Here is a 19,946-nt window from a genome sequence, read left to right on the forward strand (position 1 = left end):
AAAATGAATAGTACAAGAATTGATTTTTTAGTGTAAAAATATGATTTTTCGTTAAAATGAATAATACCTGGAGTTTTTCGTTAAAGTTTTTTTTCGTTGGTTTTATACCAAGTAATAATATTCTGACTTCCACATACCTAGGCTTCAAAACTATTGCTCTTGCATTTAACACTTTTACTTTGGTTTTTTCTCTTTTATAAGCAGAAAGAACTACTTTAACTTAGATGTGGATGAGGGAAGGTGGTTCATATATATATATATATATATATATATATATATATATATATATATATATATTTTTTTTTATCTTGTAAACTTTAACATCGGATTTTGTTGGAACCAAATTTGCACATCACCGTGTTTAGTGGAGGTGTGCAAACTCGACTATCTGTAAAATAGTAAACAACCCAATTGACACTATAGGGGTACAACCAAAAGCTCTCCGACGGTCAAATTAGTAACAACCTAAAACTCAAGTAATTGGTAAGAGAATAAGCAAAGTACGTAAATCCCACTAAAAATTGTTTATCTCGTCATCATTCTGTCTCATCTTTTACCAAGTAATTAGGTAAACATGCCCTCAAACTATAAGTACTACCTTTCCACCTAGCTGTAATGGCCACTTATCTCTCTCTTCGGCAGTGGTCACATTATACATTTATCTGAATTACTATCATAACACATTAGATAAGAAGATTTAGGAAACCATTGAGGAGGATATATATACGCATTTACCTGATTATGCACGTCTTCTAAATTAAACTCCAAAAGCTATCTTTATATGGGCACCAGAGACAACGTGAAAAAAGAAAGAAAAACCCCCAGTTCAAGTTATTATCGTTCACTAGTTTAAATTGAATCTTATAGATGAAGACCATCCAAATTTGACAGAAGGGTATTCAAATTATTATTTGTCTCTGGAAAGGTTTTTCCAAATTAAATTAACGCAAGTTAAGAAACCTTCTCAATTATTACGATTGGAAAATGGACGAGTTGAAAATTCATCCAACACAAAAATTTATGAAATCATCTTGTATTTCGAACATACTAAAAATTTTCTCTTATAAAAAACTTTAATATGATACTACGAAAAAATATAAAGTTATTACACAACGTAGAAATAACCGTGACCGTCAGTGTAACACACGCGCAATCTTTGACAAGGAATTCACTTTGCATGGTTCTTTCAACAGTACAAGTGGGTCCAACACTGGCATCTGCCACATAATTCACCCTTATAACACAGCGCTAGCCGGCTAGTTTTCACGACTCCAATACTCTCATTTCGGAAACTTAATAGTGGTCCGACACTTAATATTGTACCCTATCCTCAATATACACGCGCAATCTTTAGTAAGGAATTCACTTTGCATGGTTTTTATTGAGGATCATATAATGCACCCTATCCTTAGTATTGTACTTTTTCCTAATACTACAATGAATATCGTACATTTTCTCAAAAACAATATAAGTGGTCTGACACTGGAAATGTATATAAATAATTACCGGATGTTATGCTTCCTCAGCGCTAACTAGCTAGTTCTCACAACTCCAATTCCTCTCTTTTCGGAAACGTGGAAAGGATTTGAAACTCGGTTGGGTTAGCAGGATATCTTAGAGAGAGAGAGAGATACGATGGGGCAGAAACAGATGTGTTGCAGTACTAGTATAGTGCAAGGGTTGAAGCCAGTGATGATGATGCTGGTGGTTCAGGCGGCATATGTAGGGATGAATATATCTTACAAACTGGTAGCAGAGGTTGGAATGAATTTCACCATCCTTGTTGCCTACCGTAACATGTTTTCTGCAGCCCTTATGCTTTCTTTTGCCCTTATATTTGAAAGGTTCGTCAATGATCATGATCTCTTCGAAATTGATATATGATAATATGCTCTCTCTCTCTCTCTCTCTCTCTCTCTCTCTCTCTCTCTCTCTCTCTCTCTCTCTCTCTCTCTCTCTCTCTCTCTCTCTCTCTCTCTCCTCATTTCATTTAGCTAACTCTTGTTATTTAACTTATAAAATAACAGGAACAGGCCCAAACTTACCCTGGGTATCCTGTTTCAAGGTTTTATCTCCGGATTATTGGTCTGAGACATATCAATGCCAAATTGAAACGTACCAATACTGATAGAAATGTACCTATGCCAATTTGAAACGAACCAATATTGGCTTAAAATATACCAATGCCAAATTGAAATGTACCACTACTTATAAAAATGTACCCATGCCAAATTGAAACGTACCAACATATTGGCTACAAATGTACCAATGCTAAATTGAAACTTACCTTTTAACATCTACCACTAGACTCTATTTTCTAAATGTACCATGGTAAGGATCCTCAAATGTACAATGCTAAATTGAAACATACCTAATACCATGTACCACTATAATCTTTTTCCCAAATGTACCATGGTACGGATACTCAAATAAGAGGTGCATAAAATGAAAATACAAAGGAAATGAATATAACTGACAAGGGAGAACGGAAGAGTGTAAACTGACCTGAGCAAAGAAATGGCACGAAAAGATTGTTGAATGGTCGTGGAAGAAAATGGCAGAAATATATATCACGTTAGAAGTAGAAATAGATCAAATTTGAATAGTTCTTAGATTTTTAAAACATATGTCTACTAGATTTTAGGAGATTTGGAATATTAATATAATAATTATTAATTAATTGGTACATTATATATAATGAAAAATTGTGTAATTTTGAATTAATAAAATGTTTAATAAAAAATTTAAAAGCTATAGATGTTTAATCTAACAAATAGCACAATGAGGCATCTAATTCTAAATGCCCCTTCTTTTTAAAACCTTCCGATGTTGGCTCTTTTTTAGTGCAGAGAGACGTAATCAACTCTTTAAATGTGTGAATGCATTCATAACTATTCGGCAGGATTCTCACCTATCGCGTATTAAAGCCTTCCTTAGACTAAACCTAAAGGTGTGATTAAATGTAAGGACCCAATTACACAAAGCATTACAGGAAAATGATCTCATAAAGTTCACATTCTACACTGGCTTTGCATCAGGTAAGTTTTCAAAAAGGAGTTCCTCCTTTAACCCAGAGGCAGGCATATATAACTACACATTTGGAAACACCTTTCCACTTTTTCAATCCCTTCATTATTGATTTATTTTTTGGAAAAAAATATTAATCTTTTCTTAATTTGTGTATCCATAGCAGCAAGTGAGATTGAAAGCTCACTAGGACCAGCATCTCTATGACAGTCACGTTGACGGATTGGATGGAACAGATCGGGTCTTGGGACCCTCTTGGTGGGTGATTGTGGAAATTGAATCATCATCATCATCATCATCATTATATAACCCAGTTACAATTAGGATTCCGCCTAAGATGCTATTGTACGTAAGCAAACACATAAATAAGTTAAATAGAACCTTTCATTATAGCTCATGCCCTTCATTTATTTTGTTATAAGAGAACCATAAAATACATGCAAACCACAATTCTAGAAAATATAAGGGGTATTTGAACATTAGTCGTTGCAAAAGATTAAAAAATTTTAAAAAAATCTGGTGCTAGATCACATATTCAATTTAATCCCTTGAAATGTACTTTTATCAAAATTTATATTCAATTTTTGTTATTTAATGTGCATTTTTATTTAATCTCTCCATTTAAGATTTTAATTTTATTAATATGCCACATATTTAGTTCTTTAATTATTAATGAACATAAATGAGAAAATATTAAAAGAAATTTGGTGATACAAAATATATAAATACATGATTGTACTGTGCCGAAATATATATAATTGACTTTTTTGTACCTACATAATTGTACCAAAATATATTATAATAAACCTAAATATATGTACTAAAATGTATTATATTGAATTAATGTACCTAAATATCAATACCGAAATGTATGTACCGAAATATATGTACCGAAATGTATGTACCAAAATATAGTACCGAAATGTACGTACCGAAATATATGTACTGAAATGTATGTACCGATTAATGTAACAAAATGTCAATACCAAAATGTACGTACCAAAATGTATGTATCGAAATATAGTATATTGAATTAATGTACCTGAAAGTCAATACTCAAATGAGAGGGATTAGGTTCGAATCTCGTAGATGGTGAATTCGATACCAAATTAAGTTGTCTATTGTGTAGCTTAGCCGAACCCTCCTCGTCTTAGTGTAAAATATATCGATGTATTAAAATAAATAAATAAACTCAAATGCGTATACCAAAATGTATGTACGGAAATGCATGTATATGTTTGTATAGATGAAGAACATACAAAATTGTTATCGGACTATATATTATAAAAATAAAAATAAATTAGTTGCCTAAATGTAGACATTAAAATATTATGATAAATGAAATGAAAATTAAATTTCAATGTAATTAATACATTAAATAGGAATAAAAAGATAAATAAAACATCAAAATATAACTAATAAATGAGATGATTAAATGTACTAGGGACTAAAATTGGATTTTAATCTTACACAAAGTTATAATCTAAAACTCATCTTTTTTAAGGATTAAATGAAGTTTTCTAAAAATATAATTATAAATGTAAGCGAACTCAATGTTGTAGTTAGTTGGCGACGTAAAGATTCTATATTACCATGCAATATGGACCAATGATAAAATTGATTCTTAGCTTGTTTTGTTGTGGATTATGGAAGTTAATTAATATAAGTATCTTAGCCTGTTTTGTTGTGGATATTGGGAGTTAATTAATATAAGTATCTTATTTTGTCAAATTATTTGGCATAAAATATGGACACAGGAACAACCCCATCCTTAACAAAAACCTTTTTCATAAGAACCAAAAAAGAGGTGGCATGTATAAAGCCACTGAATTTCGCCTACTAATAAGGGTGGATAGGACAAGAGAGATATAATCAAGATAGGTGTTCCAAGCCAACAAAGCTTTCCACTTTGAAAAAGGGTGGGGGAAGGGGGAGAACATTTATCGTACAAACTTTATCCTTTCTTTGCAAAGAGATCATTTTCACAACTCGAACCCGTGATCTTTCAGTCACAACAGAGCAACCTTTCTATTGCTCCAAGGCTCACCATCAACTAATTAATTACTTAGCTTTCTTATTATCGGCTAAGGAATCTTTTTCCTACCCTTTTACGGCTTAACTTTTTTGTGTTCCATAATCCTAAATAAAAGTACATACAATCATTGTTACAAAAGGAAACAAAAATAAAGGTCACAATATCCTTCCTAAAACATGACTCTAATAATTACAAAATATTTACATTCATTTTCTCCTAAAATATAGACTTACACCAATACTCCCCCTCAAGTTGGAGCATAGATGTTACACATGCTCAACTTGATAAGTGAGTCATCAAACCTCCTACTACACATGACATGAGTAAGGATATCCGCAAGTTGTTCCTCTGAGTTCACGAACGGTATTGACACAATCTTCTTTTCTAGCTTTTATTTGATAAAATGTCTATCAACCTCAACATGCTTAGTCCTGTCATGTTGTACCGAATTCTTAGCTATTGCTCTAGCAGACTTATTGTCACAATACAATTTCATCGCCTCCTTCTATTTAAAACCAAGACCCCAAAGCAACTTTCGTAGCCAAAGGATCTCACACACACCATGTGCCACACTCCTATACTCGGTTTCGGCAGAGGACCGTGACACCACATTCTTCTTCTTGCTCAACCACGAAACCAAATTACCTCCAACAAATGTCAAATACCCAGATGTAGACCGTTTGTCATTCACATCGCATGCCCAATCACCATCAGTAAATCCCTTAATCCTCATATGTCCATGATGTTCATACAAAATTCCCTTTCCCGGGGCAGACTTCAAATATGCCAAGATTCTCATTACTACCGCCATATGATCCATACTTGGTGAGTGCATAAACTGACTAACCACACTTACGACATAGGCAATATCCGGACGAGTGTGAGACAAATAAATCAGCCTCCCCACTAGCCTTTGATATCTACCTTTGTCAACCAGTTCCTGATATGGATAAATCCCCAAATAATGTTTCTCTGTGATGGGAGTGTCCACAGGCTTACATCTCAGCATGCCTATTTCCTTTAGTAAATCCAGAACATATTTACGTTGAGACAAGAAAATACCTCTAGATGACCGGGCAACTTCCACTCCAAGGAAATATTTCAAATCTCCCAAATTCTTCATCTTAAATTCAGCGGCAAGACTTTGTTCTAATTTCATCATCTCCTCCGAATCATCACTCATTATTATCATGTCATCCACATAAATAATTAAGGCCGCCACTTTGCCACTTTTCCGTTTCACAAATAACGTGTGATCAGAGTGACTTTGATAATACCCAATCCTCCTCATAACTTGAGTGAATCTACCAAACCATGCAAGAGGTGATTGCTTAAGCCCGTAAAGTGACTTTCACAGTAGCATCTCTTTTGCACTGTGGCTGATATTTCAGGTTATTAATAAATTAATATATATAATAGTAACCAGCCATGCATTCATAAATTAATCCGTATGATTTGTTTAACATTGTGTTGTAATATTAACTTGGTGTATATACAATACAGAAGAAAATGACTAGGGATTACCCTTGCCAGTACTCAAGTACGGCCCTGATGTCTATCATGGCATCAATGCAGTCCACTGTGTTTGCCCTCTGCAGGGAGAGGGACTGGAGTCAGTGGAAGTTGGGCTGGGACATCAAACTTTTCACGGCAGTGTATTCGGTAATATGACTGACTAAGCTCTTTGCACCATCTGTATTTAGCTTAGCATGCCCTGCCTTATCTGTATTTAGCCATAAGCAATTTTCTGCTGCCGAATCCTTGTGAGCTACAGTTTCTCCATATCCTGCCTTATCTCTGTATTTAGCTTAGCATCCTCAGTTTGTCAAGACTATAGGTTGAGCTGTTCCACACCTGTGTTTTCTATGATGTAGGGAGTCATTACTTCGGGATTGGTTCTTACTCTGACCGCATGGTGTGTGCGCATGCGAGGGCCTTTGTTTGTGGCTATTTTCAACCCTCTTGGCCTTCTGCTGGTGGGCTTAGCTGCGACGTTGTTGTTAGATGAGAAGTTACACTTAGGAAGGTAATTTACTTTGGTCTTTTTTCTGGTTAAATTATAAGGGAGAAAAAAAACAGAAAACTGCATGAGAAATATTTCTAATATCTCTGTTATGCCCTGCAGCATATTAGGAGGGGTTTTTATCATCTGTGGGTTATATATGGTTTTGTGGAGTAAAAGAGAGGAACTGAAGACGATGACAGAACAGCCACCATCAGTACTTGAAGAGTCCCATTCATCGCCAGTGAGCAGTGAGAGTACTTGTGATGAAATCAGTTAGTTTTTTTTTTGTTAAGTGTGATTATGTTAGTTGGTTTTCCATTAAGAGAGGTTATGTTAGTTTTGTGTTAAGAGAGATTCTGTAGCAACTCTTGGACAAAAGTTTGTAATGCTCATTCAGTTGAGCTTAACGTGGATGATAAACAACTCTTGCTCCTCTACAATCCTTCATTTCTTTTCTTCTGTTGTTCATCTGCTTTTCTAAAGCTTCCACCTCTACTCCTCCTATTCAATTCAAGACACGTGTTCTCTAAAGCTTGCACCTCTACTACTCCTAGACCCTTGGTGGCCGAACCGAAAAGTATAAACCGAATACCGAACCGATCCCTTTTCGGGACTACATTTCTAAAACCAAACTGAAATAAAATTTGGTATTCCCGATTCCAGTATTCTCGAATTTGTTTTGAATTTTTCAGTACGATTTTGTAAACTGCGGTGGTAGCGATGGCTGATTCGTTGTGGTGGTGATGATGGCGGAAAGGAGGGTCGAGAGGGAGGTGAGTAAAAGGAGAGGAGATAAAGGGTAAGTCGAGCCGGTGGCGATGAAATGGTATAAAAGGAAAAGATGGTTGGCGGCTTGTGTCTTAATTAGTCCTAGCCTTTCTGCACGCGCTTTGTGCATGCGAAAGGCTTTTTTTATATCACGGCGCGTAACGCGCGGCATTCAGTTTTTTTTTTTTCCATTCACATCTATGCATACGTAAGGACATCTTTACTACAAAAAAAATTCATACGTGTTCTTTATGCCTTGCCATGCGAAATGCCTTTTTTACATCACTGCGTGCTACGCGTACGTAGCATACATAGTTCTTTTTTTCGTTCCACAATTGTGCATGCATAAAGACATCTTTACCATAAAAACTTCAAAAGGCATACAAATTTCGTTTGAAAAAGCTTGGTTATGGTTCGTTATAACATCAATTCATATTTTTTTGTAATCCAATTATTCAACCAATTTAAGGTTGTCAATAGAAGGTTGTTGACTGAAGTCAACTGGGGAAGAAAAACTAATTAGATTTTATAAGACAAATATCAGTACACTGCAATATTCACCACATTGATTTTTGTTTTGTTTAGTGAGATGAATAAGTCAAACAAAAACATTAGAGTTGGAAGTCCATACTCACTCCGAAACCCACTAATTGACCTTACGAATATGAAATGTTGGCTAATTCTACAGATTTCCAAAATGCCATTGGGCTTGTTGACTTCTGAGGATGTTAATCCACACATATATGTTTAGAAATTCACCACTTATGATAAACAAATACCTGCATACTTGAAAAACACCAAAGGAACAAACATAGATTCAACAATTGAGCACTAATTGAAGAAGAAATTGGTCCAGTTAGAGAGAATCACCATTCTTAAACCGAATTGCGGATGTTTGCCCTGCTTTTTCATCGTACTCTTTGTTTGGCTCTTTTATAACTTCAATCAATGAACCTCCTCCTGATCCAAAAAAGAAAGATTTTTTTTACTCAAAAAACAAAAACAATCGCTTAATTCGGAGTAGTAACCTGGAGAAAACAGAGTCATAAGTGTTGTGCTAAAACAAATGACAAATGTTTAGGGCCTGTTTGGTATCCTATTTGAAAATTTTTATCATTTCTCAAAACATTTTTTAAGAACATTTCTTGAAAACAATTTTCTTTAAGACTCAAAAACTTGATTGGTTTGCAATTTAAAATTTTTAAATCTTACGACTTAAAGTAGAACAAAGAGATCTAAAAAGACGGGGGGTTGCAAGAGAGGTAGAAAGAGAAGAGAAGAGGAAAGAAAGTAAGAGATGATTGAAGGAAAAAAGAAAGAAGAAAGAGGATCGGACGAGATAGAGAGGAAGATCAGTGAGAAAAAGAACCTAAAAAATGAAGAGAGCAGGTTGGAGGAGAGACAAAAAAGGTAAAAAAAAAGAAAAAAAATGAGGAGAGAGAAAGAAGAAAAGAAAGAGATAGATTTGAATGAGGGAGAGAAAAGAAATGAGCGAGTTTAAGTTTAAAAACTCTAAAAACCTACTTTTTATGTTTTCAGAAAATAGACTATATTTTTGAGTTAATCTTGAATTCAGTTTTTGAAAATAGTCTTACCAAACAAGTTTTTAAGACCTAAAACTTGAAAATTGTTTTTGAGTTTAACCAAAAACGAATTTGAACCATATTATTACTAGCCAATTGTGAGGCTAATCTCACCCCCTCAAGCCCCTCCCTCCCCTTAGTATAGATATTATATTTTGTTCAAAATAATAATAATCCGTCTCATTTCTTTTTCTAGAGTTAAACCCAATGACTAGAATCCAACTAAGCAAATTTTTATTTATGGCTTAGTGACTCATATTGTTACATCCCATATCGTCCAGAGGAGTGGATTTTATAAACCTTATATGTATATTCTCATATCTACCTAACACGAGGCTTTTTGGGAGCTCACTGGCTTCAGGTTCCGTAGGAACTCTGAAGTTAAGCGAGCAGCACGCGAGAGCAATCCAATGATGAGTGACCCACTGGGAAGTTCTCGTGCGAGTTCCCAGAAACAAAACCGTGAGAGTGTGGCAGGGGCCCAAAGCGGACTATATACGATGGCGTCGAGCCCGGATTGTGGTGGGGCCTGGGCCGGGATGTGACACATATTCTATAAACTTTTCATCCTAAAATGCCCCTCATTATTTTAAAACAAATTTGGTGGAATATATTGCAAATCTGGTAACGATTTCATAAATGGTGTTTAAAATTTTTAATTGATTGGTATGTATAATCTCATCCTGTGGGATGATAGGTCCAGTTTTTTTCCCCTTTTTCTTCTAACAAATTTCAAATTTTATAATTGATTTTTTTTTAAGACAATACTACACGTTGCTGCTCTTTTTAACATGTTCTTGCTCTTTACATATGTTTGTGTTTGAAAATTAATTTACTTGTATTTTCTTGCAGCTAGGTAAATTATTGTACAAGCAAATATAGATAAGTTAATATACATTTAAAGGCAGGTGATTAGTATAAATATAATCATAGGTAAATCAATTATATCAAAAGAATGTAGATAAATTATTGAATTTTTAAAATATAGGTAAATTAATCTATATGTGGATATATTATATAGTATAATATATTAGTAGTTATAGATATTATTTATATTTGTAATACGTGGTTTTAAAACAGAAGCTCATTGCTCATGAGTGCTACTAAATTCACCTCATTGTCTTATTTTCCCACCCACTTTATAATTCTATTCACTATAAGAAGTTTAAAAATTAAAATGTTATTTCTTCACCCTTTGTTATTCCTAAAATATCCTCTATTTTATTTAACAAACGATATTATCTATACTAAAGAAGAATTTACAAAGTCAAAGCTAAAGCCTATGCAAGAGATTTGCAATTCAAGTAATTAAGAGCACTCATCATTGTATCTTGTCTTCCATCGAATTTCTCCTTCTTCAACATCTCCTATGAACAAAAAAATAAAAACAACACTCGTCTTCCTATAAATAAATTAATTAAGAAGAAGCTTTTCATTTATAAATAAATTAGCATTTGTCTTCCTATTAATTTCCGTTTCATCTTTCCACAAGATGATGATAGTAGCTAGTATTTACATTTTGGATTTATTTAGCTAATTATTTGTTTTGTGCAATTCATAGACTAAAATGAGTGTGTCATACCCTTGCTATTATTCAAGCACTGCTTTAATGTCAGCAATGGGGTCAATCCAGGCCGTTGGTTTTGCCCTCTGCATGGAGAGGGAGTGGAGCCAATGGATGCTAGGTTGGAACATTAGGCTTCTAACAGCGGCATACTCGGTACGTCACACCCTTCTTTTACTAGCTGTTTATTGTTTTAACATTTTCTTCATCTTTATCTAGAGTACTTGAATTTATAGTCAATTATTAACTAATTTAATCTATCAATATCTATATATTAATAATTGGATCTATCTATATATGTTGGTGACTTTATGCTGTAGGGAATTATGGTCACTGGGCTATGTGCTACATTTATTGCTTTGTGCATAAGCATGAGAGGCTCTTTGTTTGTATCTGTTTTCAACCCTCTTATGTTGGTGTTCATTGCCATCGTTGGGTCTTTGGTATTAGATGAGAAGTTGCATCTTGGAAGGTATGTACGTACTCTTGACTGAAAAACTTGATTTTCACATTCTAACATGGTCATCTGGTATTTTCTCGAATAATAACGGTTTTGTTAATTGATATAGCTCTAATTTATCATTGATTATTCTCTAAAATATGTATATTGTTGAGAATGAATTATACATTAATGAGAAAATGGACCTTACATGATTTGATCCCTCACCATTAATGTGGAACTTTGTCGTCGCATTCTCACTTATATTCTTAAATACACATGTCCTTGCTTGTCTTTGATTTTAATTATTTACGTGGTGTTTGTTTAACTGGAAAATTATAACAGCGTTTTGGGAGCAGTGTTGATAGTGTGTGGCTTATATGCGGTGCTGTGGGGTAAGGGCAAAGAAATAGAGAAGATGAGTAATTCAGTACCGTCGACAAGCTTTCATCATCAGGATTCTGGCTCAATTGAGATTGTGATAATGCCTCCAGATAACAATAAAGGCAACAGCAACAGCATTGAGAGCCGTACAAATAACAACGCTTCAAAGGCTACTAGTTCTGCAGTCAGCATGATTCATTGATTCAAGGAGAGGGGAGGAAAAAGAGGGAGTATGATTCTCTCCCCTCTTTTTTTTTCCTCCTCTTCTCTCCTCTCCTATTTGAACGGTCACGGTTAAATCACGTCAACATCTTATATTAATTTTTTATAGTAAGAGAAAGACAAAATAAGAGAATGTGAGAGGAGGGGATGGAAGGGGATGGAAAGAGGAGGGGAGAGAATCATAGTCCATAAAAGAGACTTTTAAATCGAACTAGGAAAAAACAAGTGATAAAGGCATTTATAATTTAGATTATCTTTGGACGACATTGTATATAAATATTCATATACATGTATGTAGTCCAACATTCTAGCGGATAGGATGTTGAGTTTCTACTCAAGCGTCCCGTGTTTGAAACTCTCTCATCCCTTAAATTAATGTAATAATTTTAAATTCTCCCCACTCTCCATTGCGTATCTTCTAATTAAAAGGCATAACTTGTATTTTATTTTTTTTTATATAGAAAACTTTATTTTAGTATTTAGAAAAGATCATGTTTTCAATAATACCATGTATAAGATGAAAAACTAAAAATAGTCATTTGATTCGTCCACGTCACCTTATATATTATTTTTTTATGAATTTATTGTATTTTTAGTTTGTCTATATTACCCTTAGGGAGAATTGCTTTAGGGAATCAAACATAAAAAAAATTGAAAAGCATTAGGTTTGCAAATCATAACTAACGTATGAGGCTTAATGAGTAATAATGTAAAAATTTTCGGACCTAATAAACTAAAATATAAAAATACAAACCGTACAAATTGACCCTACCTAATGAACTTAAACATTAAACATACAAACCGTAACGATCAATGTACCTAATGAACTAAAACATAAAAATATAAACTATAACAAATTGATCGTATTGAATCTATTAGACCTAATGACCTAAACGTTAGAAAATACAAACTGTATCGATTTGATCGTACTTAATCGATCCCTAAACTATAAAATGTACCTAATTGAAAGCACAAATTGATTGTATTGAAACTATCGGATGTAAACTAGTACAAAGTACCTAATTGTTATTTACAACACATAACCAAACGTATCGAACCAACCGACTGAACCAAACAAAGCAAATCCCCACAAAGGCCTTTCAACAGACACATGGTATGCATCGTAAAGTAATCAAGTCTTTGGCAAGATAATTTTTGGACCTAAATTAGTGCATTTTCCGCCCAATATCATTATGAGAGCTTTCAAAAGTATGACAATGAAACTGGTTATACAATATTCCAAAGTTGAATACGTATCAAAACAAAATAAAAAAATAGGCACATGATGTCATTCTTTTAGACAATGATGATGGATGTTACGCTGATTGTTGATAATGAATTTATGGTTACATTTTTAAAACTTTGATGGTGGAGGTTACATTGTAGACAATAAATATGGCATTCTTGTAAATAGTACTAAAATATATGATTTTGTTATAAGTGATATGTTATGGTGCATTATAATAAAGATCTATTTAGATATATAGAAAACCTTTCATGTTATATTTTAGGCTAAATAGCCAAAATGGTCCTTGAGATTTGCATAACTCATCACTTTGGTCCCTGAGATTTCAAATCAATAGAAGTGGTCCCTGAGAATGGACACCATCCATCATTTTGGTTATTCCGTTAAAAACTCCGTTAAGTGTCCCGGAGCTCTTGGCCAAAAGTTTGGGCAATTTTCAAAGTTTGGGCAATTTTCAAAGCTTGGTAACTCAATTGTTTCTTAACCAAATTCAACCCATAATATATCAAAATGAAGATATGAAAGTGTAGAATAAGATTATACCTATTTGAATGCCCAATGGTTGCCGGAGATGGCCAAAAAATAACCTCAAAGTTGACTGGTCCAAAGGAAAACTGGAAAGCTAGCTAGAAACTGGGTAAATTTTAAACGTTCATAACTTCTTCAATACTAAACGAAATCAAGTGATTCAAAAACGAAAATCATACTTCTCGATGAGATGAAGAGAATGGTACATTTTTCGATGGCTAACTGGCCGTGGTTTGGCCGGAAAACAGCTCGAAAGTGGCTGTCTTGGTCTTGAGTTAGCCACTTTTGAGCCATTTTCGCCCTTCACGTTCGTAAATCCGTAAAATCTTTATTGTAGCTCCAAATTTGATTCCTCTTGCGCCTACGCATTTGTTTCGTTGAGTACTTCGAGAATACGGCAAAATAGTAGCTCGTACGCATCCCAAAATAATGGTCAATTGAACTAATACATTTTTGGTATTGATGAAGACAGATATAACCGTTAACCATTAATGGGGAATCTGGTACCCAGTGGGTATGGTTATGGATAATCCCCAATGGTTAATTTGCGGTTATAGATATGGTTAATTTTCATAGTTATCAGGATGCATATGGCATTTTCGTCACCAAACCAAACCGTTGTCATCCATAATAACAAGATTAAGGAAACCATTGAGCACGATACGCAATATACCAGATTATGCACGTCTCCCAGATCAAACTCCAAGAGCTATCTTTATATGCGCACCAGAGACAACGTGAAAAAGAAAGAAAAACCCCAATTTCGATTTATTATCGTTTTTTTTTTATTTTTTTATGTTAAACGATAGATTTTGTTAGATTAGATGTTAGATTAGCCACTAATAAGGTTCAAACTCACGCCATCATGCAAATGCGCAACACCTTTCCACCACTGTGATAAAGGGTCACTCGCTTCCATTTATTATCGTTCACTAGTTTAAATTGAATCCTATAGATGGAACTTTGAGTGCAGTATACATCCTTCCAAATTTGAACAAAGGGTGTTGAAATTATTACTTGTCTGGAAAGGTTTTTTCAAACTAAATAAACACAATTTAAAGAAACCTTTTCAAATGCCTTGCAAATCATGGTTCCTCTTTTATTGGTTTTGTTCGGTGGGAGTCTCCTCTTAATTTCATTTTTCTATATTATCATCGTCATTATGTAGGGTTTCCACACTACCGCTTTAGATAGCTTATCTTTTGTTGGGCTTCTTATATCTTGTATTGGTTATTGGAGGTTTTGTTTTTATATATATGGTGGTTAGGTTTTATGTCTTCCTTAACAGATTGTATTTTCTTTCTTTTTTAATAAAGCTACATCATTGTCACTTCCTATTATAGCAATGTTGAAGTGAAATTGGCTTTATGGTTTTACCAGAAAAAAAAAAAAAAAAAAAAAGAAAAAAAAGAAAAACCTTTTCAAATGTTAAGTTCGGAAAATGGACAAATTGAGAATTCGTCCATCACATGAACCTACGGAAGGCTTTAATATGCAACTACTAAAAACTAGAGAATTGTTACCCAACGGTACAATACACGCGTAATCTTTGAGAAGGAGTTCACCTTGCATGGTTCTCTCAGCCGTACAAGTGGGTTCGACAGAGGCATCTGCCAGCTAATTCACACTTATAACAGAGCGTTAGCAAGCTTGTTCTCACGACTCTAATTACTGTCTTTTTGGAAACGTAGCCAGGATTTGAAACTCTGGTGGGTTAGCTGGATATCTTAGATAGAGAGATCATACGACAGGCCGCAGAAACAGATGTGTTGTAGTACTAGTGCAGTGCAAGGGTTGAAGCCAGTGATGATGATGCTGGTGGTTCAGACGGCATATGTAGGGATGAATATATTTTACAAACTAGTAGCAGAGGTTGGAACGAACTTCACCATCCTTATTGCCTACCGTAACCTGTTTTCTGCAGCCCTAATGCTTCCTCTTGCTCTTACATTTGAAAGGTTCATCAACGATCATGATCTCTTCCAAATTGATATATGATAACGCTGTCTCTCTCTCTCTCTCTCTCTCTCTCTCTCATTTCTTTCTTTCTCGTTCATTTAGCTAACGATCATGCTTATTTAACTCATAAACTAACAGGAAGAGCAGACCCAAACTTACATTAGATATCCTTGTTCATGGTTTTATCTCCGGATTATTGGGGTAAGAATGCTAAAACGCATTCAAAAGTTATTGATTTCCCTTTATGTTTCTTTATGAATCAGATATCTCAATCGTTTTATTGGATTTATTTCCTAGTATGTATTTTTTTTTTTTTTTTTGCTCTTGTATATATAAGTACCTCCGAGATAAACAAGAATTTCTAGCATTAAAGTTAAGTTTCGACGGTTTTAATTAACTAATGTATTTCAAAAAAGATGCATTTTTAATCCAATTTTATAAAATCTTAGCTTTTTAATTTTTTTTTTTACAAACACCCATAGTCGTAACTTCTCATTTGATCATGCTTGCACTAACCAAAACATTCAAAGAAAAAATAAGGCCATGATTTTCGCACTCTTATTTTCGTCTTCTGTTGCAATTATCTACCTTTTTTTTTATTGTCCCTTGAGTTTTTTATTTTTATTTTGTTATTTTAAATAAATGTACAAATTAACACCTTTATATATGTTGAATTATTTGCAGGGCAACATTGACACAAAACTTTTACATAGAGAGCTTAGCCTTAACATCAGCAACGTATGTCGTAGCCTGCAGCAATCTTGTTCCAGTCATCACCTTCATTATAGCACTATGTTTTAGGTACTTGTACACAAAAGTAATTAAACCGCAACTTTAGATTTTCGAATGTGGCTCAATCATGAATTATTTCTGAAAAAACTCATTTAACTTGACTAAAATGAAAATTTTGGTAAAAATTAAATCTCAGAATTGAGAGGTTAGCACTTGGGACACATACAGGTAGGGCAAAAGTTGTGGGGACACTCTTGTGTATAGGAGGGACAATGCTCTTCACCTTCTACAAAGGCAAACATATTGGCATCTGGTCAACACACGTTAATCTTTTACGTAACTATTCGCATGAAAACAGTCGCGTTGCTTCATTGCACAGACACACTCGCACTCAATCGTTGGGCTCCTTCTTGGCACTTTGCAGTAGCACCTCCTTTGCATCCTGGTTGATATTTCAGGTTCAAATTTATTAATTAATTAGTATATATTATGTATATCTATATAATAGTAGCCGTGCATGCATAAATTAATGCATGTGATTTGTTTAATTTTGTGTTTTAATAAAACTTGGTATATATACAGACGAAAATGACTAAGAAATACCCTTGCCAATACTCAAGTACGGCTCTGATGTCTGTCATGGCATCAATCCAGTCTGTGGCTTTTGCCCTTTGCAAGGAGAGGGATTGGAGTCAGTGGAAGTTGGGCTGGGATATCAAACTTTTTACTGCTGTGTATTCGGTAAATATGACTAATCTCCCATTACAATATTCCTTGCTATCTTTTAATAAGTGAAAAGCCACGTTAACTTTGTCAGCTATAAGCACTTATTTCTTCGCACCATGCATGCATGTACCAGTTTGTCAAGGCTAGGTTGAGCTGACAACTAAATTGTATTCCACACCTGTGTTTTGTGATGTAGGGAGTCGTTACTACTGGATTGGTACTGACTCTAACCGCATGGTGTGTACGAATGCGAGGGCCACTGTTTGTGTCAATTTTCAACCCACTTGGCCTTTTGCTGATAGCCCTAGCAGCGACCTTCTTGTTAAATGAAAAGTTATATTTAGGAAGGTACGTGGCTATACCCCCAATGGCGGAAGTTTCTCAACATGCTCACTAATCCTTATTAGAGTGCATAGAACTTCTATGTCAATATATACGACACACAAGTGAGGGTTCACAAAACTCACACGCGTATATTTATATGATTATTGATTATTTTGTTAGCCTTGTGCTGGTCAAATTATAAAAGGAGAATAATAAAAAACTGAACGAGAAGTTAGATTTTTAATGTCTCTATGTATGTATTTTGTTATGCACTGCAGCTTATTAGGAGGGATTCTAATTGTGTGTGGATTATACATGGTGCTGTGGGGTAAAAGCAAGGAGATGAAAATGATGATTCAACAGACACAACAGCCACCGCTTGAAGATCAGTCCCATTCCATTGACATGGCAGCATCTCCAGTTAACAGTGCTGCTATTTGCGATATCGCTGCTCCATCGATCTCAACTCCTCCGATAAACAGACTCAAAGGAAACATTGAGCTTGAACTAGTTACAAAATAATAATAATTAATGGGATGTTGAGACGTAGTAAGAGGATCGGAAGAATACTGGTTCCAGTTGTGTACTATTTTACGTATCGATTAATAAACAACAGAAACAAAAGTGATATTATGCTATCCTTATGAATCCAACATAGTAACTCCTTAATCGCTTTAGCTTCATATATAAACAGGCCATATACTGCACGAGCGTACGTGCCAACACAAAACTAGAATTTTTGTTTACAACCAAAACTAGAGATTTTGTTAGAATGACAGAAATATAAGATTGATATGTGAATCAAGAAAAGCTTCATGGAATGATAAAATCGAATAGGAATATGCCCATCAAGAATTCCGACCTTTAAGCAGCTGCACACCGTCATACTTTAACAGGCCAAGTGTTTGTGGTTACGTTCTGAAGCTTCCACCTCTACTCCTCCTAGTCCTTTGACTCCGATATTGGTTTATTAATTGTTCAAGAAGATTTTCTAGCACGGTTGTAGCAAATTATTAAACTTCATCAGTTTCCATGTTAATCAAAACACTTAACTTTACTTGGAGAAGTCGGCATGATGAAGTATTTGACACATTCCGACCCTGATAGACATCAAACTAGGAGGAGAGATGGTGGCCATCACCAACTTGATAACGTAACATATCACCAAAATAATGACAAAGTCATAGCTAATAAATTAAAGAAGTGAATAAATTTGAAATGAAAAGCTCACTACTACTTGAACACGAAAAATTATCCTACAGGTCACTACAACAACCTCCTTACTTGGGGACACACTCGGGGTTCAACCCCTTTATTATCACATCAATTGAGAGCATAACATTAGTGCATACAATAAAATAGGTGCAACTTGTTCATCTTCAATTATGCTTTGTTGCAGTGTGTTTATTGTATTTTACATGTATATACAATACAATTAGAGAATTTATCAAAAATTCATCACTTACATTTTTTTAGTCACTAATAGACAATGATATTGAGACCGAAAAATTAATCAGTCGATCGCTAAAAAATTTAATCGAACTGTCTCAAGAAAAAGTGGGCCGGTCGAAAAATGTGGTATGACTAAGTGGCAATCGTGGGAAGGTTGATTTATTATAGTATTTATAAAATTGTTTTGGCTGATTTTTTTATTGACACCTAAACTAAAAAATTTCTTAGAATTCGTATATAAACCACAATATCCCTTTTATATATCACTTGATATATCGGTATTACCTTCTCATTGTCAGTTTTACAAGAAAAACATCACTCTTGTTGAGAGTTGTCACACATCGATGAGGGACAAGGTTTGTTATATGCTTATATTATATGATCTTGGGCTACTTCCATATTGCCAATTGATTTTATGGTGGAACCTCAACTTTATCTTGGTATCAGAGCAAGGTTGTCCATGTGTGAAAAGCTCAATGGCCACACGTGTTTCACGTCCCCAATTGTTGTTCACGTGTAGGCTTGAAAATCTGCCACACATGCAAGGGCGTGTTGAGAGTTGTCTCACATCGATGAGGGACAATATTTGCAATGTGCTTATATGATCTTGGGCTACTATCCATATTGTCAATTGGTTTTATGGTGGAACCTCAATTTCATCAACTCTTAGATCTTCATAGATCTGGTATATATAAATATATATATATATATATATCATATAGATATATATAACTATCTGCAGTTTTAGTTTTTTGTTTCGTTTGCAGGAATGTTAAGTTGTTGGACTTTCAGGCATGAATAAAGAATTAAACTTTAAACCTAAAATGCTGCGTATGAAAATTCGAGGAAGGCTGCAGATATTTCCTACATCTCATGTCACGAACGAACAAAAGTGACATGAAGAAAGGAAATAAAATTGTACACAAGATCAAAAAAGGAAATAGAGAAGTCA

The 19,946-nt window shown here is 34.4% G+C and overlaps 1 protein-coding gene and 1 pseudogene across 1 annotated transcript; both read left to right on the top strand.

Annotated features, from left to right (window-relative positions):
• The window catches only part of LOC137717206 (WAT1-related protein At1g25270-like), a 35,636-nt pseudogene extending 23,629 nt beyond the window's left edge, over nt 1–12,007 (top strand).
• A 3,558-nt stretch (nt 12,008–15,565) lies between these two features.
• Nucleotides 15,566–18,064, top strand: LOC137717207 (WAT1-related protein At1g68170-like). Its single transcript, XM_068456501.1, has 7 exons — nt 15,566–15,759; nt 15,899–15,961; nt 16,445–16,561; nt 16,689–16,950; nt 17,075–17,233; nt 17,415–17,566; nt 17,821–18,064. Exons 1-7 carry the CDS (start codon nt 15,566–15,568, stop codon nt 18,062–18,064), a joined length of 1,191 nt encoding a protein of 396 aa, XP_068312602.1.
• The last annotated feature ends 1,882 nt before the right edge of the window (nt 18,065–19,946 follow it).

This window comes from Pyrus communis, chromosome 15 (assembly GCF_963583255.1).
Source record: "Pyrus communis chromosome 15, drPyrComm1.1, whole genome shotgun sequence".
In the NCBI taxonomy this organism is placed as follows: Eukaryota; Viridiplantae; Streptophyta; class Magnoliopsida; order Rosales; family Rosaceae; genus Pyrus; species Pyrus communis.